We start from the raw sequence: 24,935 nt of genomic DNA on the forward strand, positions 1-24,935 counted from the left end.
CTGACACTCCCTGCCCTGCCTCACAAGCTCCAGTTCATACGCACAATAAAAAAAGTTCCAAAGCACACAAAGTTCATTCTAATGGTTTTGGTCTCTGGAAGCCATCAGTGACTGACCTGACTACTGAGATTTGGGAGGGAAGGACATGGTGGCAGAGCCTGTAGGCTAGTGATTTTCAGTACTTGAGACCAGTTTTCATTATATATCTGTTCAGCCTTTACTTACAACAGCCGAGTTGACATCTGAGAAGGCCATATTATATTTCCACCGGAGGGGTCTATTTACTTTGACAAGTAGGATCTATTCATTCTATCAGTTATCTGAAAACTTGAGGCAGCTGGCACCAATTTCTTATTAAGTTGACACTTCAATGCCCTGATGGATGGTATACATGAGGTACCTCTAGGTGTTTAGTTCCCCTCCAGATGCTGGGAGCTAGTTAGAAAGGGGAGGATCATATCTGCAGGTTGGGGTATAAGGAGTCAGGGTTATACAAGTGATCCCAAAGGGCCATTATGATATGAAAGGCCTCAGGCACATCCTGGCTGGTGTAGCTCAGTGGATTGGGTGCCAACCTGCGAACTGAAAGGCCGCTGGTTTGATTCCCAGTCAGGGCACATGCATGGGTTGCAGGCCAGGTCTCCTGCTGGGGATGCATGGGAGACAACTGATGGATGTATTTCTTGCACGCTAATGTTTCCTCCTCTTTCTCCATCCCTGTTTCTCTCTCTAAAAACAAATAAATAAAATCTTTTAAAAAAAAATAAAAAGGCCTCAGGCAGGTTTCAGGTGCCTTATCCTCAGGAAGAGAAAAATCAGCAAGATGAGGGGAGGAGGAAAGGAGAGGAGAGCAATGGAGAATGCTTTCGACATACTGGGGAGAAATTATTTTCAACCTGGAATTCCACAGAAGCCAAAACATTAATAAATTAGAGAGGGGGTAAATAAATATCTTCAGATCTGTGAGGGTGCAACACATGTAGCTCCCATCTTCCCTATTTTAAGAAGCCACTAAATGGCATGCTTCTGCAAGATAAAAGAGTTCAGGCCCTGGCCACGTGGTTCAGTTACAATCAAGAGAAAGTATAAAGAAGGTTACATGAAAGCTATTGGTTAAGAAGATGGGAGAAAGCAAAGCGAGTTAAAGGTCTAGGGTTGGATTAAAAAGGAATTATGGAGAAACACGTACTTCTACATTGGTGAGTGCAGGACGGTTAACATCCGACATGGGACTTGAGATGGTATATTGTCAAGATGAAAGCAATTAGGGGGCTTTCCGTGTTAACAGACTATTTCCAGTGAATCTGCTTCCAAGTGATCTGGAGAAGAAAACTACTTTGACATTTCAAAAGTGTGTTATCCTGAATTTATAAGAACGAGGGGCAGGGCGGGCTCAGGAAGCAATGACCTGACCAGGCGTGCTCTATGGTTACTTGACCTCCCTAGGCTTGCCAGACCTGCCACGGGGCCCCTGAGACGGTCAGGTGTACACACTCATACATCGAGCAGGATACAATCTCCAACAAATCCACAGTCCAGAATAACAACGACCGTCATTCGTGAGTCCCTTTGCTCACTGTCCGCACCTGCAGGGCATAGCTGTCTGTCATCTCTAGGACTGCCAGCCGGCACCCTGCCGCACAGGTTCCATAAACGTGATCCCAAAAAAATGAGTGAACGAGAAAAACAAAATAGCATCTTGTCTCCCAAGCCCTTTACCCACCAACCGGAAGCCTAAGTTTTTATTCTGTTTTAAGACTCAGACGAGAAGCGAGAAAGCGTGGTTCCCCTCCTGGGCTCATTATCGAGGAGACAGAAACTCACCTACTGCAAACGGGACTCTGAAAGCGCGACTAGCACCGGAAGTCTCCGGTCGAGTCTGGCAGGGCGCTTTACCCGGGCACGCACCGCTGACGTCATAGCTCCACCTCCCGATCCACCCACCGCCAGGCGACCCGGAAGTTGTACCTACAACCCAGCTTTCTTTGTCCCACAATTCCTCGCGCTCTTTCTTTTCAACTTGGGCCCAACATAGTGAGTACGGGCTGTGGTTGTGGGATTTAGTAATCTGGGTCCATCCTTGCCCACGGTTGCGTTGACCTGGACAGTGGGATTGTTGACCCGGTTAACGGGATTTCTTCTGAGCTGGGCCGGGACTCCGAGTTAACAGAGAACGGGAATCCGCCTTGGGCTTAAGCGCTATTGTAGCCTGGGAGGGTGAATGGCTTAGGGGTGCTGGGTCGCAGGGGTTTCCGGGACGGAGACACTGGAGGGGCGTGGATGCTTGTGCTGTAGAATGGCTGGCTTGACTCCCGGAAACTAAGGTTTGGGGCATCAGCCGGGCTTCGTCGAGAGGGCAGCTGCGTGAACCTGGGTCCGGGAGGGAGGAATTGGCTTGTATGGGTCCTACCCTGTTCAGAGGCCCGTTGTCGCCTGAGTTTAGATGGCTCCCGCAAAGAAGGGTGGCGAGAAGAAGAAGGGCCGTTCTGCCATCAACGAGGTAGTAACCAGGGAGTACACCATCAATATCCACAAGCGCATCCATGGAGTGTGAGTACCCTACCCTCGCCCAGCCATGCTGGTCGGAGCCTTCCGAACTCAGCGCGTCTGGGTGTGTCTCTTGAGTCTGCCCAGAATTAAATGCTATGTGATCTAGAAATTAGCATTTCATTAAAAACTCGTATCTGTATTGTGGGGACCCTATTTTCGGTCAGTAGGGTTTAAAGGTAGGGTTTTGATGACTACAACCTGAGATTGAATAATCAGGTTCCTGGGAGAGCCAATTGGGAAAACACGGTGATAAAATCATTCCACTCAGTGCTTGTAATTGAATTAAATAAACCTGGGCAGGCGAAATGAACAATGTGTATGCCGGGGGACGCAAACATTTTAATGTCTCTATTTAGACTCTAGGAAAGTTAAACAGTTAACTAAAAAAAAAAAAAGATCCATTCCAGAGTGTGAACACTTAAATGGGATTATTTTACTTCTCTGATACCTGTAGGTACGTACTGATTAACATTAATGGAGTTATGATATCAGAGGCGAAAGCGCTAGAGACAGGAAAAGAATTGTTACATATTTTTTCCTGGGGTTGGGTTTTTCTTAAGATTAGTAATTTTTCCCATTTTCTGCATATTGTGCTTACTGCTGATAATAGAGACCAAATCTTGAATATGCAAATATTATGGGGCAAAATAATCTATTTAGGCACCAATCTGTGGAGCAAAATCTCTCACATTTGACTTGGCAGTCTCCAGAACAATTAATTTTTCGAGGGATTCAAATGTGCAGTGTTGTCCACATTGAGCCTGACTGGCTGTTTCCAGCCAAGGGTTGGTCACGTCTGAGCCAAGAGGCATCAGTGTTCCTTTTGTCTTATTTGGGGTTTCTGAGTTGGCTGCTGGGTCCAAAAGCCAGTGCCCTTTTGGTGCATTAATTTTGCTTCTGAGTAACCACATTCCCTTCCCACTACCCATTTGAACGAAAAGGTCCTACCTCCTATTTGATTTATGGGAAGTTAGACAACTATTTAGATATAAAATGGTAAATAGTGCCAAGTAAAAAGGGGTGTTGTTTTAAAGATCACACTAACAAATAGGACGCTTGAAAAGTGTGGGTGTGGGCTATTGCAGGTGGGTGATTTTCAGGCACTTAGTGCTTTGTTACAGAAGCCCAAAGTGAAGACCTGCCTAGTATTAAACCTTTTGGTCATTTTCCAGTCCTTTTGATTGGCAGCAAGTGACAGATTCTTGTTTCTTCTGTGGAAATGCTTTATTTTTTTAACTTTCAAAGATTTCAGTCTTGTATTTTTTTTCCTCCTCTCTAGTTGCTCCTTGTCCTTCTACTTTGTTGGTTCCTCTTATAACCCATCTTCTTAATATTGAGTCCCAGGACTCGATTCCTCTTTTCTACTTATACTTGGATGTTTAAGTAGACATCTCAAACCTTACATGGCCCCAAACCAAATCCTAGTATCCATCTCCAACCCTAACCTTCCCATTTCTCTTCCCTAGTTCATTGGCCTTCCCTAGTTCAGTTACTGGCAGGTAAACATGTCTTGTTGGCTCTGCCTTTCACAATTTAACCCATTGTACTAGTCCTTCCACCATTCTGTGTCACTTCAGTGGTTATAATTTGTAGCGCCCTGATCCTGATTCCCCCACACTCCCCCAAAATCTGTTATATCCTCAAACCCTCCATTGGCTTCCCATCTTACTCAGATTGGAATCCAAAGTACTTGATTGATTCTGTATGAACTGGCCACTTTAATTGTATCAGACATTTATCTGATTTGGGGAGGCTGTTTGGTTTTACTTTTACTCTCCCCCCACCCCCACCCCCTTTGCTCTTTCTCACACATGAGGCTGCCATCATGCTTCAGCTCTTGACTCCAATATCTCCTTGGCCATCTTAAACCTGCAATCCCCGTCCCTAATACTTCCTACCTCTTCCCTGGTTTATTTTCCTGTGTCAGACTTGACACCATGTGATATACTCCAGAAGTGTCATAATCTGAAGGGTCTAGGATTTTGCTATACTACTGATAGTATTGCTAGTGCCTTTTCTAAGTGATTAAGTATTTAAATGAATGGCATGAGCTTTCTTACTTGCTAGAAATAACCAGGAGGCTAGTGAGAGTAGAGCAGGAGAGACATGGTAAAGTGGGATGTAGGGGTGGGTAGAGAGTTGGGTCTTTTGTAGGTCATGAGACATTATTGAAGAACAGAATTAAGTCACTCTCCCATGCTCCATTTTATTTTTATTGGGTTCCATAAAGTTTGCTTCATCTAACAAGTATGGGGCACCTATTATGTTCCAGGAGCTGTTCCTTGGGTTAGAGTTGAATCATTGGCAGGGCCCAAGTGAAGGCATGAAATCAAGTGGATTTGTGTCCTTGTTTAAACAGCACATTAATAGTACCTAGCCTGGAGCTGGAACTGACAGGATCTAATGACAGTGCCTGTCACATGCCAAGAGCTTCATAAACTTAACTCTTGTCTTCATCATATTTTGTGAGAGGAATCTGTACATTTCAGGTCTCTGTTCTTTGAGCACAGACCAGGGAAATGAACTTTTAAATTAGTATTGAATTGACTCCAAAAACATGGTGTGTCTTAAGATATGACAGCTATAGTTATGAATGGGGACCCCAAAAAAAAACAGAATTAGCTTTTGGAGAGCAGGGCCCTTGTAGTATAGGCTCTCCCTGCTAAGTAAGTGTTCTAGGAACCCACCTGACTAAGTATACCAGTTGACATTGTGAGAGGCTCTGTTTGGCTTAAGTGTGTGGGTTTTTGGGGTGGGGAGGCAGGTTTGCTCATTACATGATGGGAGATTTACAAGTGCTCCTCCCTGCACTGTACTGAGTGTTCCAGCGGTTTTTGACCAAAAATGACATGCCACCATGCCCTGCCCAGGCAACTTTTTTGTTGTTGTCTTGATAGGTGTATTGCATCAAATGGAGAGTACTTTGAAGGTGACTGAAGTATAAACATAAAAAATACACAATTTTTTATCACTTACCAGGGTTTTTTAAATCCCCCCTCATTTTGAACTGGGAATGCTTACCAATGCTTACCGTTCAGTGTTGTATGCTTTATGTTCAAGCATATTCTAAAGTCATCCTTTGATTACATTTCCTTGATAAGTGGTATTATTAGAGTTTGCGGTTGATTTTGATCAGGAAAGGGTTGGCCAATATGTGTATTAACATTACCTAAGGACTATATGCAGAGCTCTTATTCTATTACTAAAAGTGGATTGTGCATCTTTTGTGTTCCAAATATGTTAGTTGCTGGGCATTAACACTGCCTGAAGAAAGGACTGCCCTATCTTGTTAAGTTTGGTGTAGGTTTCTTTTATGAAAATGGAACATAATATGTATTTCATTTAATTTTGTATTTAATTCATTTATTTACTTATGTATGAATCTAAGGGGTTTCAAGAAGCGTGCCCCTCGAGCACTTAAAGAGATCCGGAAATTTGCCATGAAGGAGATGGGGACTCCAGATGTGCGCATTGACACCAGGCTCAACAAAGCTGTCTGGGCCAAAGGAATAAGGTGCTAAAGTGTTATCTGTGTTATAAAATGAACCTTTAGAATCACACCAGCTCACTTTGCACATTCTATATAAGTTCAGTAATTAGCTAATGCTTATAAAAGTGTAAAATAATGTGGAAGTAACTCAAAGGGTGGGGTGGCACTTGCAGGGAAGCACTTTAACATGGTATTTTTAATGAGACCCAAATAACAGGAGCCAGTAATGTGAAGATCAGGTGGGAGTGGTGCACAGTGAGAACAAATCGGGTGAAGTCATATAAGTGACTTGAAGATGATGTGAATGACTTGGAGATAAGTGATGTGAACAAGGATGGAAAGTTAGGTGGGGGGAGGTCATAAGGGATCTTGTAGGTCATGGCAAAGAGTCTATTTCTCTCTAGAAACGGTTGGAGCACTGTTTTTTAACCATAGGCAATTTTACATATCCTCCCCCAGACACAGTTTTGGTTGTCAGTATAGGCCACAGATTCTGGTAAACATCCTAGAATGCATAACAGCCCTCCACACAAAGAATTATCCAGCCCAAATGTCAGTAGGGCCAAGGTTGAGAACCCTTGCTTTTTAAGGAAGAGGGTGGATTATCTGCTGTGAAGGACAGTGTAAGATGCCAGCGTGGAAATAAGGGTAGTGGCACTACAATGGCCTATGTGATTTTATAAGACTGAAGTAGGGCAGAGTGTAGCATCTGGGTAGTATTTCAGTGTTGGGATTGGATGGGATGACATTCAGCCCTGCAGTGGACTAGCATTTAGGGTGTTGGTAGAAATGTGTGAGATAAAGGAGCTGTCAGTAATGGCTCCTTTGAGGTAAGGAAGGAGTTGGTATCATAGACATCAAAAATACAGTAATCCCTTACCTGTCATGGGAGTTACGTTCCAGAGACCCCTACGATAGGTGAAAATCCACAAGGTAGTGGCATTATATTTATTCTATTATATATATATTTTAAGGTTTTATAAACTCTTCCCACGCTCCTATAAGTCTTTCCCACACTCTTATGAACAATTCATATGCTCTTAAATACTTTCTACATTCTTAAGTAATTTTAACATTAAATTCTATATGGGTACTCAACCATTGAAGTATACAGTTGTATCACGGGGTTTAAACCTGTGATACATTGAAGCCTCAAAAAGTGAACCACAACATAGCAAGGGATGACTGTAGTCCCAAGTATCAAGACACTTCATCTCAGACCAGTAAAAGGAGGCAGGCAGAACAAGTCACTATGATGCAGAGAGTAAACAACATTTAATATTTATTCGTGTTCAGTGTAGCCTGCAAAGTTATTCTAGTGTTTATCCAAATTTAACTTTTAGACAAAGACCATAAACACAATTTCTGTATAGGTTAAATGTCAGTGGTGGCTGCATACTAAGACAGGTATATACCCTGAAACAGCAGTGTTTTCTGTAGTGGCTGGTTAGTCAGGTTAGAGCAAAGGATGGTGCAATTAGAAACATGTTACAGGAGTGGGGATAGGATGTGTGAATATACCTGGTGGCTACTTTCGTGATAGGAGGAATTATCTTTACCAGCACGCCTATATTTGTTATTAGGAATGTCCCATACCGTATCCGAGTGCGGTTATCCAGAAAACGGAATGAGGATGAAGATTCACCAAACAAGCTCTATACGTTGGTTACCTATGTACCTGTCACCACTTTCAAAAGTAAGTGTTACTTTATGCCACAAAGCTGTTTAGATTAGAAAAATGATACAATATATGGATATGGAAGGTGACTAGCTGTCTTTTCTTTTCCAGATCTACAAACAGTTAATGTGGATGAGAACTAACTGCTGATCGTTGAATAAAGTTATAAAACTGCCTTTGTGGTTTGGTTTCCTGTTTCTGGTGGTGATGGAATGTATTGTGTATCCTAAATTAGTTCCCAATCAGAATTTGGAAAGCTTTTCCTTAGTACTGTACCTGTGTCCCTTCTTTCTAGCCCCTGACTTTCTCAGTATTTGGACAGGTCCTAAGCAAGTTTTTAAAGGTAATTTTGAGGTGTAGGCTGGCTTTAGAGTGACCGTTTAGGTAGTTGGGGCATTGGAGGTAATGTTAGAATGCCGTGCATGTAAAAGCACTAAGATAAACTTTTTCCAGAAACTGGCATGTAGAACTCAATTGCCGTTGGCCACTTCATTTTGCCAAACTGAAAGGATAATACTGATAGTATCTTAGATTTATTTATACTTGATAGTATGTAAGCTTCTGCTTTTATCTGTATTGAGTGTAATTGTTAAGAAGTACTGAATTGTCTTATAAAATAATTGCTATTTTGATGGGTTAACCAAATTATGTTTAATTTATATGTACAGTTAATATTTTTAGCTCACCATAATGGCCTTGAGGTATTTTTAGTCTGGGTTTACATGGAGCTCAGGAGTAAAATTTACATAATCCAAAATCTTTAGCCTGAAAGCATTGTTGCAGGGGCTATATTATTACATTATTATTTACACCCCTATAAAGAGGTCATCTTGGAAGCCCTGTAGGTGATGGTAGTGCACAGCCAAGTTAGGGTTGAAAATCCAAGCAGGAGTGTCCAATCTTTTGGCATCTCCAGTCCACACTGGAAGAAGAGTTGTTTTGAGCCACCCATTAAATATGTTGCCACACATAATCACAAAAGAAATCTAATGTTTTAAGTAAATTGACGGTTTTGTGTTGGGCCGAAGGTTGGATACGCCTGTGCCTGTTGCACCATTGACCGGAAACACAAGATTGGTGGGGGGGGGGCATCTCCAGCTTATCTGTTCACTGGCACAACCCAGACCATAGACTCAGATAAGTATAAGGCATAAACAAGGACCAAAATCAATACAAAATTTATTTAAAAATCTGGAGGCCAGCATTGAAAGTATATATACATTTTTTGCAAGAACAGGTGAATACAACCAAATATATTGAAATGGTTACAATTACCAGCATTGAAACAGTTTGTGCAAAAAAAGCCAAGTGCAATTGCACAGATAGTGGCTCTTAGATTTGGAAGTGAACTTGATTCTGGACCTCCCATTATCCAAGTAAAACAGAAGCTTGGGCATTTGTGGGTTAATATGATACACTGGACTTTTGTTCTCAGAACAAAAGCATAGCAGAAATGTCCATTTAAGAAAATTTCAAAACTGGTAATTGTCTTAAGAATAAATAGAAATACATGTTTGAGGGTTACATAAGTTATCCTGGCCACAGCTGGGGCTGTCAGGTTGATTTACCTGTATATACCCAGCTTGTGGGATATACTCAGCCTGAAACCTGGACTTACGGGCTGACAACCCATGAAACTTGCTTTGTGATCCTTGCTTTGTTATGGCAGACTTGTCTCAGCAAACTGCTGTCTTGCTTGATTTCAGGATGTGATGGGCTGCTCATTTCAAAAGTTTTGAGACTGTATTGATTGATCTTGGCATTTCCAAGTTTGGATTTAATGTCCAATGGCTTTTCAAAAAAGTTTACTAATGATTGTTCAGTCAAAAGTGAAGCTAAGATATGCTCAAGGGAGACTGTCCAGTCCCCTTCTGCCTCTTCAGGAAATGCCTGGGCATCCTGGGAAGCTGTCCCAGGATCAGTGTCTGCGAATACAGAGTCCTGCTCCAGAGAAGGAGAAGCCTGTGGCTCCTCCCCACTGTCCTGAGAGCAGCTTCCAGAGCTGCTACCTCGGTGCCCCACTTCCCCGATCTGCAGCAGCAGAGTGGTTACTGTGGCAATGGCTTGATACAAATTGTTTTCTTCTGGATCTTCCCGGAACATACTGTACAAAGTTTTACAGAACTGGATAAATTCTCTCTGGGGAAAAAAGTATATGGTATATAGCAGCATAACCAGGATAGAAGTATGCTTTCAAAAAAAAAAAACAAAAAAAACTAGTACTTAGAGAAAACGACATGGTACTTTTGGAAGCAGAATATGAGACAAGGTATATCTTGCCCTTAGACTCCAGAGAATTTCAGCACACTTAGAAGTATGCTATACTTCTAAGGAATATGGATGCTTTGTATAGGATTTGTCTATACAAATAGCATACTTCTAAGTGTGCTATTGTATTGAGTTGCCCCAAAGTCTTTATAGTTTTTTCTGTAAAGACACATTTTTCATTTTCACCAATAATTACTGATACAGATATTTCAAGTATCTCAGCAATTGCCTGCGTGGTATAATGTTGATTGTTCTCAATGTCTCAATTTGATCACTGTACACTTCAACTGCTCTACCCAGCTGTGGAGCATTGTCCAGCAAGAAATCTCCAGCACTAAACTTAAAACCACTTGACAAGTTCAATCAGTCACAGCACCTCCATACACTGAACAAATGTTTTATTGCATTTCATTTACATTTTTACCTTGAAATAATAAAGCGTAATATGCTGAAAATGTGTATTTTCTTCCATCTGTAACATTAAAATGGCTATACAAGAATTCACCAATTTTGGAGCCCTGGCTGGTGTGGCTCAGTGGATTGAGCACGGGCCTGCGAACCACACGATCGCGGTTTGATTCCCCGTCAGGGCACATGCCTGGGTGGCAGGTGAGTTCCCAGCAGGGGCCAGTTCCCTGCAGGGGATGCCCCAGAAGCGACCATACATTGATATTTCTCTCCTTCTCTCCTTCCCTTCCCTTCTAAAGATAAATAAATAAAATTTAAAAGAATGGATGAAACCTTAAAAAAAAAAAGAATTCACCAATTTTGATGTTTTTTTTCTAATGTATGCTGGTATGACAGCTGTCACAATGCAATCTAACAAAATTGTTTCAAATGAAGTTAAAGACCACCAAGTTCTAGAGCCCATCTTACAGAAAAATACAAATTTGCCCATCCCGATGTCTTCACATACATCCTTTAACCCAGCAAGTCAATTTCAGGCAAGCAGTGCACCCAAAAACTATGCAGAACTTTTATTTACAGGTATGTTTAAGGGTTATTACAGGAAAAAGTTGGAAGCAACTTATTATGACTAAAATAATGGCTTGCTCTTCTGGTGGGACTACCATGCAGCAACTAAAAGGTGGTAAAAATGAAGGACAGTGATGACTTATGCTTCTGAAATTACACACTCCTGCCCAAATTGAGACTTATGTAATGTGATGAGAGATGCTTCATGTGAGATTTAGCTACACAATTCTAGGAATAAGAAAATGGTTGAGAACTGCTAATTTAATAGATAATGATATGAAAGAAATATCCATGATTGTTTTGAAGTAAATGACTTCAAGTATTGATACAGCCCATTTTTGTAGTAAAGGGCTGATACACTATCAGAATGGTACTGCTGATGGCTCTAGCTGACGAGATTTAACTAGTTTTTTTTTTTTTTTAAATCAAGCTACGACTGACATGCAATATTGAGATGTAACTAATTTTATGGAGTAGAAGGAAAATGTGAAAGGAACACCCCAGAGTAGAGCAACGCTCAGCAAATATGTCACAACATAGGAACCCCAAAAGATAATTGAGGTCAAAACAAGACTTGAGAAACTGCATGCTAAATGTCCCCTCTTGAAGGCTCACGGCACATATTAGCACCAAAAAGACTTAGGACAGGACCTATAATAAAGGACTGTGAAATAACCTAATACCATCACACGGAGCTTGAAAGTGGCACAGAAACCTGTTCTGGAGATTGCAGAAAGGCTTTAAGAGATAAGTACTGTCACATAATCAGTGCTTTTAGGCACTGACCAATTTTTTTTTTTTCTCTTAGATTTTATTTATCTATCTTTAGAGGGGAAGGGAAGGAAAGGGAGAGAAATACCAATGTATGGTTGCCTCTCCTGCGTCCCCTGCCTGGGACCTGGCCTGCAACCCAGGCATGTGCCCTGACTGGGAATGAACCGTGATCCTTTGGTTTGCAGGCCCATGCTCAATCCACTGAGCTACACCAGCCAGGGCTGAACACTGACCAATTTTAAGGGAAGAAAACTATGGTATATCCACAGTGCCACCAAATGCTATCACTCTGTGGAATAAATCTTCATCACACTCTGGTTAATGAATTTGATAAGAAAATTCTTCAAAGACAGCCTGTTTTGAAGAGCTCTGAATATCTGAATGGGTCACATTTTTAGAGATTTCCCTCCCCAAATTTATAAGATCCTTTAATAATGGCTTTGTAGGTAAAAGGGCCCCAACTGAATTACCAAACTTACTTCTAAACAAATCATTTGGCAAGATAGTTAATTGTTTACACAGAATAAAGTCCATACCTGGCTCATTTGGGGCAATTCAGTCTCAGTTTCACTTTTTCCTTTGGCTAAATCCTTAATCATCTGCTTTAGCTGTTTCTGATAATCAGTTGTATCACCTGAGACAAAGGAAACAATGTGTTAGTCTAAATACAATAAAAGCAAAAAAAGAAAAATACATAAAAGGGGGTAAGTGCAGGGTGGAGGAATTCCAAACTGAGGAACATAAGAGGAACAGTATTTTACAACTGATCACAAATGGAGAGTGGCAGCCAGGTGACATCTCTTGCTACAAGAATAAACGTGGTAGGCTTGAGGGGCAGTCAGTAGTACAACACAACTCAAGGTTTCTGGCCTTTGAAAGCAGCAGGAACAGTGTTCCTTCTCAGGAGGGAGGGCGTAGGTGAGTCTAAGAAGAGCCGCAAAGTCTTGCTCCTGAAAACAGCAGTGGTGTGCCATATTGAAGGTATAATGAAGAGAGGTACGTGCCATTTGATCTCCCCAAAACCAAGGGTCTTGACGTCGACAACAGAGGATTCTTTAATGGTGACTGGCTGTCTCGATCATTTTCAGTAAGTGCTTAAAAAAAGATTAAGTTGAACAAATTATATTACCTTGACTAAACCAAAGCTTTTTAGGTAAGAAAACTAAAGGTTAAGTAAGCCAGCAGCCCCCAATCTGTGGGAACCAGCCTATGCAGGGTCTGTGAACCCAGGTATACAGAAAGCACTGTCTAGATACACAGAGTAAAGAAAATATCTTACAAACCAGAGCAGTCCCCTTTTCTGGATGTATGTATATATACTGTTGTAATTAATGATATACCAATTCACAAGACCTGGCCTAAAAAAATATGTGATATGTATGTGTATACTATACCCATAAATTTTACCAATAAACACCATATCTTTGGGTGGAATAATGTAATTTGTTCTAAACTTTTCATGTTATTTTTCTATAATAGGCACATTGTGCTATATTACATACTTTCTAACAAAAATTGGGAAGAGCTTTACTGAATTCAAATCACTTTATTACAAGTTTTGAAATGCACAAAAATACAATTATATCAGAACCCTAATACACTGCTGGTGGAAATATAAAATCTTACAGCCATTTTGGAGAATAGCCTGGCAGTTCCTCAAAAAAGTTAAATTACTATTCAACCCAGAAACTCCACTAGGTGTATACGAAAAGAAAATGAGAATGTGTCAACTCAAAAACTTGTACACAAATGCATGCAGCAGCATTGTTCCTAAGAGCCAAGAAGCTGGAAACAAACCTAACTGTTCATCAGTTGGTGAGCAGATAAATTATGGCATGCCCACCAATTGGTGTATCAGATATAGCCATAAATAGGAATGCGACACTGATACACGCTACAGCATGGATGAACTGTGAAGGCAGCTCAAAAACAGCACATATATTGCATGATTCCCTTTATACAAAATATCCAGACAAGGCAAATCTATAGAACAGAAACCAGGGAGAAATGGGTAGAGGGGAGAGGGGGGCAATGTTAACAGGTTTGGGCTTTCTTAAGGGGGTAATGAAAAGGTTCTAAAATCATGATGGTTGCTTAGCTGAATATACTAGAAGCTTTGGACTGTGTACTTTAAGTGAATTAATTGTGTAGTATGTGAATTGTAGATCAATAACACTTAGAAATATAGCCCTGCTCAGTGGGTTGGGCACCATCGAAAAGTCACTGGTTTGATTCCAGGTCAGGGCACATACCTGGGGTGCAGGCCAGATCCCCAGTTGGGGACATGTAAGAGGCAACTGATCAATGTTTCTCTCCTACATTGATGTTTCCCTCTCTTTCTCCCTCCCTTCCTCCTTTCTAAAAATAAATAAAGCTCACAAAAATAATTATAAAGGGGATTACAGACAAAGGATCCTCATTTTTAAAAAGTTGAAGCTTACTAGTAAGCCATTCACTGAGAATAAGTCAGGCAAAATTCTGTTGTGATTGAATAAACACCCCATAAGATGGCACGAAAGCCTTGGAAAGCTACCCTCTTTTCTTAGAAGATAGGTTTCAGTTATTTTCCAATCTTTTTTTCCTACAATAAAGATGTTGAGTCATTCTTTTCCCCAGCTTTGCAGAAAATAAATTCTACAAAGTGTGACAAGCCACTCAAAAAACTAAGTGGAAACTCACAAACACTGGATGGTACTTGGGACAGTCAAGATGGAAGTGGCTTTTCTAGATAAGAGCCACTGAGATGTTAAGAGGACACTGCATCCCTGTCCTCAAAGAGCTTGGTGCATCAAACAGAAGAAGCACTCCCACAAGTCACTCTAATAGAAGAACCAACATGCACACATCATGGAAGCATAGAGTGGAACAATTAATTCAAGCAGTGGGTGTGTCCAGAAAGGAGGCACATAAAGTATCAACAGTGACAAGGAACTGGAAAGGCCAACCAACCACAAAGCAATGCTTTCCGGCCTCTTTCCAGTCCTGGCACACAGAAAACACCATGACGGGGGCTGGACATCAGGGAACACCAGGAGCCTCAGAGTTCACTGAATAAAACTTATCTATCTATGATCAGAAACAGGATACAATGCATTTGGGAAAATAGTAAAGACTGAGTTTACAACTTCCACCAAGATGGAGGTGTGGGTGGAAGCACTGTACCTTCTTGCACAACCAAGTTTAAAAACAACAAAGTTTTAGCAACAAAAACGCAGCCAAACCACAGAAAATTGAACTATACGGAAGTCTGACAACAACGAACCCTTCAGCCAAACTGGTAAGAGGGGCAGAGCCAGCAGCAGAGTGGGGTCTGGCAGGAAAAATCCACCATACTGACCCAGGGGCGTGACCCAGGCACTCCAGCAGCCGGCAGATCCCAGGTGTGGAGTAGCCGACAGACCGACTGAGGGCACAAGGCGGTGGACCCACTAAGGGCTGACTGTAGTCACACATTCGCATGCAGATAAACCAGTGAAGGGGCGAGCGATGAGACAGACTGCGCAGGCCCCAGTGGTGGGAAGTGGCAGAGGGGACTGCTATTGTCCCTCTCTGACCCTGCCCCCACATACAGAGTCACAAACCAGCTACCTGGGTAGCCCCACCCTGGTGAACACCTAAGGCTCCACTCCTCATAATTAACAGGCACGAACAGATCAAAACATGGCTCAAGAACAACTCAGAGCCCCAGAGCCAATAAATCTAAGCGATAAAGAAATAGCCAAACTTTCAGATGCACAGTTCAAAACACTAGTGCTCAGGATGCTCACAGAACTGGTTGATTTTAGTCACAAATTGGAGGAACATATGAAGGCTAAACTAACTGAAATGAATGGAAATGCACAGGAAACCAATAGTGATGGAAAGGAAACTGGGACTCAAATCAAAGGAGTGGACCAGAAAGAGGAAAAAAACGACCAAACAGAAAAGGATGAAGAAGCAAGAATTCAAAAAAAAATGAGGAGAAGCTTAGGAACCTTCGGGACATCTTTAAACGTTCCAACATCCGAATTATAGGGGTACCAGAAGGGGAAGAGGAACAGCAACAAGTGGAAAACTTACTTGAACACATAATAAAGGAGAATTTCCCCAATCTGCCAAAGAAAATAGACTTCCAGGAAATTCAGGAAGCTCAGAGAGTCCCAAAGAAGTTGGACCCAAGAAGGAACACACCAAGGCACATCATAATTACATTATCCAAGATTCAAATGAAGGAGAGAATTCTAGAAGCAGCAAGAGATAAGGGGACAGTCACCTACAAAGGAGCTCCCATCAGACTGTCAGCTGATTTCTCAAAAGAGACCTTACAGGCAAGAAGGGGCTGGAAAGAAGTATTCCAAGTCATGAAATCCAAAGACCTACATCCAAGATTGCTCTATCCAGCAAAGCTTTCATTTAGAATGGAAGGATAGATAAAGTGCTTCTCAGATAAGATCAAATTCAAGGAGTTCATCATCACTAAGCCCTTATTATATGAAATGTTAAAGGGACTTACCTAAGAAAAAGAAGATAAAAAAGATGAACAGTGAAAAGACAGCAAACTCACAGTTATTAAGAACCACACCTAAAACAAAAGCAAATTAAGAGGACAGCCAGATCAGGAGCAGAACCATAGAAATGAAGATCACATGGAGGTTAGCAACAGGGGAGTGGGAGAAGGAGAAGGGGGGAGAAGGTACAGAAAATAAGTAGCATAGACAGTAGGTGAAAAATAGATAGGGGGAGGGCAAGAATAGTATGGGAAATATAGAATCTAAAGAACTTGAGACAGGTGGTCATAAACTAAAGGGGGGGAATGGTGGGGGAGTGGGTGTGCAGGGTGGAGGGGAATGAAGGGGGAGAAATAGGACTACTGTAATGGCATAATCAATAAAATATATTTTAAAAAAAGACTGAGTTTACATACATTCTTCAAATGTACTTTTAGCCTTTCTAAATGGGCTATTTGAACTAAATGTAATCTTAGTTTTCTGTTCTTATATATATAATATCATAATTCCAGACTATAAATGAATTAAGAAATTATTAAAGTTTTCATTGTGTCTCATTTCAAGGACTGCACAAGTTAAAATCTGATGAATAATTTACATTTGGTTATCTGAAATTCCCTTATCCCTTAAACATACTGCTTTCAGCACAATTTAGCCTTCTGATTCAATTAAGATACTACAATCAAAATAATACCACCCTCCATCATATTTTCTTCTTTCATAAGCAATACAGTGTCCTCCTCCTACCCCTCCACAGTAGTTGGAAAAAGCAATCAAATTATAGGACTTTCATTTGGATTAGGAATTACAATATAACTCAATCATTGATATGAAATCAACTAAAGTACCCAACTTTCGTGTTAACTATCTACTGTAAAAAAATCCCTTGAGACATAGTGAGTACTGGATGCTGAGATCATAATCCAATTTCTTAGTGGCTTCCTGACAACTTGGATAATATCAGAGATCTTCAGCACCTCAGTTTTCTTTTAAAAAGTTCAACGCAATCTTTAATTTCACAAAAGGTTTTTTAGGAGGTTTGTATTCTGCAGTTTCCACTTCAAGTGGCATTTTCAAGTCTGGTCCCAATCCGAAGAGCAGATCTCTCATCTAGCCTAAGCTGCCCATCACCAAATCAGTGTACCTGGTATCACTTATGACCTAGCTGGTATCAGTACAGCCTAAGTTGTTAGACCAGAGTGGGAACTGTCATTTTTGTATCCTGTGATTTGACCTTGGCAAGTTTCCTCAGTAGGTCATCTGTTTTCAAAATCGTTATTTCCTTCAACTGAATATTCATACTGTTTCCATTTCTCTGAAGGAAGTTCTTATGGATGGAGTCATCATTTAGTTCACCTGTTTCCACCTCACTTAGTGAGCTTTCTTCATGTAATGTCTCTTGGCTCATTCCCAACAACTTGGTCCTTAGAGCAGTGTAGTGATTTTTTAGTTTTATTGGCTCCCAGTGGATATTTTGACATATTGGCACATTTGAAAAAGCAGAAGATTATAATTTATCTCCAGTATTGTTTCTCAGTATAACCATACCAGGTCAACCAAAGAGAACCAATATAGTGGGTATAACCTGAGTGCCAAACTACTCTTAGGCAAATATTAGTCATCATATGCTCCATATCTTTGGTCCTGCTGATGTTCATTTCAAACACATAATATCGCATTCTGCAATACTGCTAAGGTTTTCATCCCATGAAAACCTAAGGTTACATCCCATGTAATCTATAATTGTGTGTGTGTGTGTGTCTGGTGGTACTCTTGACAAAGCAATGTCAAGCAAAAATCTTGTGTATTTTCAATTGTACTGCATAGGTTTAGAAAGTGGATCCATTCTAAGTAAATGAACTTAAACTTCCAAAGTACATTCTTTTATTGTGAGCAATGGAACAAAATAGATTTTGTCAAGTAACAGAATGGAATGAATGGTATTGAAATCTTAGCATACTCAGAATTTTTTAATATTAGTTTTCATACTAATAATATTGAAATGGCTACATACAATTCCTGATTAGGACTTTGAAATAATGACCTCTTCAAAACAGATGTCACTATCACAAGAAGGTGGAGGCAAATGGCATTTTTCTTTACTTGATGGAAACTCCTTTCTTGTCACTACCAAGAATTTGAATGGTTTAAATATTTTTTACTTCAAGTATGTGGTCGGTTATTCTGTACATCAAACAGTTTCTCTCTTCCTGACAAATATAATGTTGAAAAATCTTTGGCTACTGTAACCATATTTTTAATCCAATCAATATTTTTCATATCAAATATTTCAAAACAAAGCTTTTCCTCATTAAAATATAGATATTACAATATTAGCCCATAATTATGTTTCAGGATCCAAATAATAACACTGACCAACATTAATGAAGTATAACCTTGTTCTTTTCTGAGTTGACTTTTTGCTATGAATCCATACTGTATCAGTACATGTTAATATGTTTTCATGCATTCTTTGAGTTTTCAATTAAGTTCATTCAGGTTTTCAACATTTTAAGTCTTTTTAAAGTAACTATCTTCAAACAAATTACAAGTTAAAATTACTTGTAAGATTTTTCCTTTTAACTCAACTTCTTGACTAAACCCTTCCTCTGGACAGCAAATGGACTTTGGTACTCAGGAAGAAATTTGTACTTCTTCACATAAATCTGAATATAAAGATGAGCCACTCAAATTTTATTAGATTCAACATCTGAAGATCCATTTGATACAGATCCAGACCAGCAGGGAAATATTTTAGAAAGCTAATCTGCCAGGAGGAACTTGTAATATCAGCTCTGATCTCAGTATACCATCTTATGGAAAGCCTCCAACACCTCACTACTTTGTGTTGGTTTACTATTGCCAACATATCATTCTTAGTAGCTTGCTTTGATGCTTCTTGATGATAAAGCTAATGTTCTTCCAGGAACTGTCTTCTGGAAGTCTAATTAGTATAATTAAGCAAAATGATCAATACATGTACATTTATCAATCTGCTATGAAAACTCCTGATTTAATAATCTTCAGGAATACTATTCATCCCTATGTCACCTGATATGGTATCAAATCATCTGGAGTATTTCTCTTCTATTTCCTGTGCTAAATAGTGTTGCAGTCATCATGGAGCGAACAAAGTAAGCACTTCCCAGAACTGTAAGGCCCAGCCCTAGGCCTAGCACTTCCTCATTTCCTGTGTTGCATCAGATAACTTAAGCAAGCTCACAAAAGTCCCTTGTATCCTTTAGAACCCTCTCCAAATTTCAACCAGTACACACAGAGGCCAGGTGCTGATGTGCCCTGTATGGTACCCTGCCTCCCATCAGGGAAATAAAGCATTCCTCTTTGGGCACACAAGTTCAAATTTGTAACCCTCAGCATATTTCCTAATTAGTGAGTTAAAACTTTTTTTCAAACTAGCATGTCTATCCCACCTTTAATCAAAAAGTTGTTCATTATTGGTAGAAAGTACATATTTGTTAAAATTAAATCTATTTAAATGAAAATACCTAAATGTACTGTGGATCTTCACAGCCTTGGCAAATTGCTGTGTTTAAATACAGGTTTTAAGGTCTACATTAAGACTTTTTTAAAAAACTGCATAAAAATTAAAATGTTAAATATAGGTAAACAAAATAATATATCAAATTTTAACTTCCATTTAACAATTTAAATTCAGTCATACACTATAAATATTACAATCATATATGTTCAGAAAGCTTTTTGAAAAATTGATTTCTGAAGCCAAAAAGTCTATGAATGCCTTTAATGAATTAATATAATTAAAATATTTTTTAGAAATAAACTTGTAATCCGGAACCAAATAATTCAATATGAAATTATATTAATCAAATACCAATTTCAAATGATAATATCAAAAACCAGTAATAAATTTAAAGATATATCAAGAATGACAACTATCTATACAATCTTTGTAACTTTACTATGAATCTAAAATTATCCCAAAATAAAGTTACTTAAAACTCAAAATAATTGAAAAAAATAAAATCAATCATGTTCTATTTAGCAATATGCTAGATATAATAGGTAATGATTATGAAAAGGTGATAATGACAGTAAAGGAATAATTATGCATGTCTTCTATGTTAGTACGAAAAATAATGGCAAATTACAATATATTAGCATAAAAGGCAAAGAACTTCACTGATGCTAAACAATTTGCACTAGAGTAACCATGAGTGCTTGGAACAGTAGAGGAGCAGCTGTGCGTGGCTGCTACAGAATGCTTCCTGGAGATAATGTTCATAATGTATTATACACCAACTTAGTAATGGCTGATTCAGAAACTGTACCTAGAAAGCCCACCAATAACAGTCACTTTCATTTTCAACTTTTTGTACAGTTCATTGTAAAAGCCATCAGGCTCTCATGGTCCTGGAAACCTAAAGCCCAACAGCCTCCCCAGGCACCCTCAGTGGAAACTTCTATCAGAGGCTGCCCCATTCAGCACCGGAACCACAGCACTGAGGTCCAGAGACCCTATGGAATTCCTAATCCACCTCTATCAATTTCAAAGATCCACTGAATAACTTAAGGTATTCCCATAGGTTTCAAAACTACTTCCTTTGTTCTCAGTTACCCCTGATTTAATTTGAAGGAGCAAGGTCTTACATGTTGGAAAAATGAAATGGTCCTTCAAAACCAGTAGAGTAAAACAGCCATCTGTTAAGGCCACCATGGTCTGGTTTCCCATACATTCTACAGGTCAATGGTTCATAAGGTGTGGTCCTCAGATCTAGTGAGTTGAGAAACTAGGGAGGGCCCAGTAACTTGTGTTAACAAGTTCTCCAGATGATTATACTTCACCCTCAAGTTTGGCAACCACTGCCATAGGCCATACAATACAGTACTTAAAATGTCATCAGGAACCCTAAACCAGAAATATCTGTGGTTTTAAGTCTGAAATTTGAAAGGAACTTCAGGACTTCCAGCCGAGATGGGGGCAGAGGTGGATACACTGTGCCTCCTCGCACAACCAAAGGAAGGACAACAACAAATTTAAAAACAAAAAACAATCAGAACTGACAGAAAATCAAACTCTAAGGAAGTCTCACAACCAAGCAGTTAAAGAAGAAACATTCATCCAGAACAGTAGAAGGGGCAGAAAGCTGGCAGCAGCTGGCCACCTGGGTGAGGTGGTAGCTGGCAGAGTGGGTGGTCCCATATTTGCGTGCGGATAAACCAGGAGGAACAACTGAGGAGCAAGACAGACCATGCTAGCCTGAGTTCCAGTGCAGAGAAATAGAGCCTCAAATTTAAAAAACCTATGGTGGTTGAGGAGGCAGGAGAAACACCCAGCCTCACAGGACAGTTCATTGGAGATACCCATAGGGTCCTAGAACATACACAAAACCACCCACCAGGGAGTCAGCACCAACAGGGCCCAATTTGATTGTGGGTAGAGTGGAAGTGACTGAAAGCTGGCAGAGAGCTGAACAAGAGGCATTGTTCCTTCTTGGACTCCTCTCCCACATGCAGTATCACAATGCAGCACTGTGGGTTGCCCTACCCTGGTGAATACCTAAGGTTCTACCCCTTACTACATAACAAGTGAGCTGAGACAAAAAAAAAAAAAAATGGCCCACATGAAAGAATAGATCAAAGCTCCAGAAAAAATACAACTAAGCAATGAAGAGATAGCCAACATATCAAATGCAGAATTCAAAACATGGTAATGAGGATGCTCACAGAATTGGTTGAGTATGGTCGCAAAATAGAGAAAAGGGTGAATGCTATGAAAAGTGAAATAAAGGGAACCAATAGAGAAGGGAAGGAAACCAAAACTCAAATCAACAGTTTGGAGAAGGAAGAAATAAACATTCAACCAGAACAAAATGAAAAAACAAGAATTCAAAAAAATAAGGACAGGCTCAGGAACCTCCAGGAAAACCTTAAATTTTCCAACATTCTGATCACAGGGGTGCCAGAGGAAGAGGAAGAGGAAGAAATTGAAATCTTATTAGAGAAGGACAACTTTCCAAATCTGGCAAAGGAAATAGGCTTCCAGGAAGTCCAGGAAGCTCAGAGAGTCCCAAAAGAAGCTGGACCCAAGGAAGCACACACCAAGGCACATTATAATTAAGTTACCCGAGATTAAAGATCAGGAGAGAGTCTTAAAAGCAGCAAAGGAAAAGGACACAGTTACCTACAGAGGACTTCCCATAAGACTCTCAGCTGATTTCTCAAAAGAAACCTTACAGGCAAGAAGGGATTGGAAAGAAGATTTCAAAGTCATGAAAGGCAAGGACCTACATCCAAGATGACTCTATCCAGCAAAGCTATCATTTAGAATGGGAAGGCAGATAAAGTGCTTCCAGATGAGGTAAAGCTAAAGGAGTTCATCATCACCAAGTCCTTATTGTATGAAATGTTAAAGGGACTTATCTAAGAAAAAGAAAAAGATCAAAAATATGAACAGTAAAATGACAACAAACTCACAACTGTCAACAACAGAATCCAAAAAAGTGAAAACCAAAAACCAATTAAGCAAACAACTAGAACAGGAACAGAATCACAGAAATGGAGATCACATGGAGGGTTATCAGCAGGGAAGAGGAGGAGGAATGGGGGGAAAGGTACAGGGAATCAGTAGCATAAATGGTAGTCAGAAAATAGACAGGGGGAGGTTAAGAATAGTGTAGAAAATGGAGAAAAGGAAGTTATATGTATGACCCATGGACATGAACTAAGGGCAGGGCATGGGTGGGATGGGATATGCAGGGCGCAGGAGAATAAAGGGAAAAATGGGACAACCGTAATAGCATAATCAATAAAATATATTTAAACAGTTTGTATGCTATAAAGGAAAGAAAAAAAAGACAAGATTATGAATACTGAGCATTTTCATGGTCACCAGATGCAAGGGGTGCATAGGGGAATGGGTGAGGTGGTGAGGGGATTAAGAAGTACAAATAGGTAGTTACAGAATAGCCATGGGTATATAAGTATAGTATAGGAAATGGGGAGTCCAAAGAACTTATATGCATGACCCATGGATATGAACAATGGTGTGGGGATGCCTGAGGGAGTGAGGGGTGCTGAGTGGAGGGGGGGCATAGGAGAGAAAATTCAGACACTATAATTGCATAATCAATAAAATATCATTTAAACAGTAAAAAATAAAATAAATAAATAAAAAGAACTTCAGTATTATACACAAAGCAGTCAAGGCAGAATACAGCCTAATTTTTCTACTCATTATTACTTACCTGGAGGAATATGAAGTCTATATAACAGTTTAATTTTCTCATTCATTTCTCCATTATACATAGTATCTGCAAAAAAAAAAGTGAGATTGAATGAATAGATGCAAATAGTTAAAGTACACGCGTCATGACACAAACTCACTGAAGAGAAAAAAAGGTCAACACTTGTGGACACAACACTTCCTCTTCCCTTACCCCAGACACATACACTATGTTTGCAATGAAAATGTGAAAAAAGCTGGTGACTGGTGACTGTTGAGCTACAAGATAACCTCATAAATTTTGTCTGGCCTCATACCTTTTGACAGATTTTAATTCTATGTGTAAGCTTTGGGAATGTGGCTTCTAACAAACCACCATCACACCCTGGGAACCAAAGAGAAAAAGGTCAATGAGCTTGTGTATTAACAGCCTGAGTCCCTTTCTCCTTAAGAAATTATAAAACCAGTCAAGATAGGAGCCTACAGAATGATTCTTTAACAAAATTGATTTTAGAGAGAGGTAGGGGAGGGAAGAAGTAAGGGAGAGAGAAAGAGAGAGAGAGAGAGAAACATCAACATGAGAAACACCCATTAGTTGCTTCCTGTACGTGCCCTGACCGGGGATGGAACCCACAACCTTTTGGTGTTTGGAACAACGCTCCAACCAACAGAGCCACCTGGCAAGGGATGCAGAGTGATTTTTAAAATCACAAACTCATGTGAGGCTAATCAAAAAAACATTTCATTGTTTGTATCTGCCTGCTACACAATCCACCTTGTATTATGTTCACAGATTCACATCCCAAATCAACTCGCTGCAGTTAAGTACAGAGTCATACCAAGACAGCTCACAAATGCTCTGAATTCAATAAGATGGTCCATGTTGTTATCCAGAAGCCTAAAAGTCCTTTCAGCAAGGATCTCCGTGTGGGTCCCACAGGTCCATGGCGAGACAAGATGAAACAGTTGGGCAAACTGCCGGGTGTCTATGCGGTACTGCTCTGCATAGGGCCTGCTGGGATCGTGGCGAGAGGCCATGGGCCTGGACTGCTCCCAGTAACAGCTCATCATATATTCTCTCTTAAAACAAGAGGAAAAGAGGGACCTGTGAGAGATGGCAGCATACTTGAAAGCCAAGGCTAACATGACCTCTCATGGCTTACTTTGCCTTCTAAAATTATCTATTATATTGCACGAGGAACACTGTAACACACACACACAAAAAATTACTATTTCACCACTCTAACCAGACATGTAAGTGTTCACTGTTACCATATGAATATGCAATTTTTATGTTTTTTAATTAAAATTTTTTCATTGTAGCAAATACATATAACAAAATTTACCATTCTAATCATTTTTAAATATGCAGTTCAGCTGCCATAGTTTTAAAAATAGACAACATACAATTTTTAATCTATTTTCTCATAAAGTCATATTTGAAAATCAAAAACTACTAGCTGAAGCTATAGGATACAAAAGAAACTAGGAATGCTGGTTACCTGTCAG

At 40.0% G+C, this 24,935-nt stretch overlaps 2 protein-coding genes across 4 annotated transcripts in view; one reads left to right on the forward strand and one right to left on the reverse strand.

Moving 5' to 3' along the window:
* Window positions 1-1,933: 1,933 nt before the first annotated feature.
* RPL31 (ribosomal protein L31) lies at window positions 1,934-7,893 on the forward strand. Its single transcript, XM_037163875.2, has 5 exons — window positions 1,934-2,034; window positions 2,444-2,550; window positions 5,939-6,064; window positions 7,624-7,736; window positions 7,830-7,893. Exons 2-5 carry the CDS (start codon window positions 2,444-2,446, stop codon window positions 7,859-7,861), a joined length of 378 nt encoding a protein of 125 aa, XP_037019770.2. The 5' UTR covers window positions 1,934-2,034; the 3' UTR covers window positions 7,862-7,893.
* A 986-nt stretch (window positions 7,894-8,879) lies between these two features.
* The window catches only part of TBC1D8 (TBC1 domain family member 8), a 157,763-nt gene continuing 141,707 nt past the window's right edge, over window positions 8,880-24,935 (reverse strand). For 2 of the 3 annotated variants that reach the window (XM_053664683.1, XM_053664681.1), the window contains 5 exons: window positions 24,266-24,506; window positions 23,449-23,514; window positions 12,740-12,829; window positions 12,272-12,369; window positions 8,880-9,857 (listed from right to left, as the gene is read on the reverse strand). In XM_053664683.1, the coding sequence (XP_053520658.1) occupies window positions 9,333-9,857; window positions 12,272-12,369; window positions 12,740-12,829; window positions 23,449-23,514; window positions 24,266-24,506 (1,020 nt within the window). In that variant the 3' untranslated portion in view covers window positions 8,880-9,332. The remainder of the gene's footprint in view (window positions 9,858-12,271; window positions 12,370-12,739; window positions 12,830-23,448; window positions 23,515-24,265; window positions 24,507-24,935) is intronic. The other variant, XM_053664682.1, reaches the window with a different exon arrangement.

This window comes from Artibeus jamaicensis, unplaced genomic scaffold, assembly GCF_021234435.1.
Source record: "Artibeus jamaicensis isolate MK-2021 breed Jamaican fruit bat unplaced genomic scaffold, CSHL_Jam_final contig_384, whole genome shotgun sequence".
Classification (NCBI taxonomy): Eukaryota; Metazoa; Chordata; class Mammalia; order Chiroptera; family Phyllostomidae; genus Artibeus; species Artibeus jamaicensis.

Excerpts from the sequence above, each read along its gene's own strand:
- RPL31 (XM_037163875.2), top strand. The coding sequence starts at position 2,444 with ATGGCTCCCGCAAAGAAGGGTGGCGAGAAGAAGAAGGGCCGTTCTGCC. Across the intron at positions 2,551-5,938 it reads CACAAGCGCATCCATGGAGT|GGGTTTCAAGAAGCGTGCCC; the intron begins GTGAGTACCCTA and ends TATGAATCTAAG. Across the intron at positions 6,065-7,623 it reads GTCTGGGCCAAAGGAATAAG|GAATGTCCCATACCGTATCC; the intron begins GTGCTAAAGTGT and ends ATTTGTTATTAG.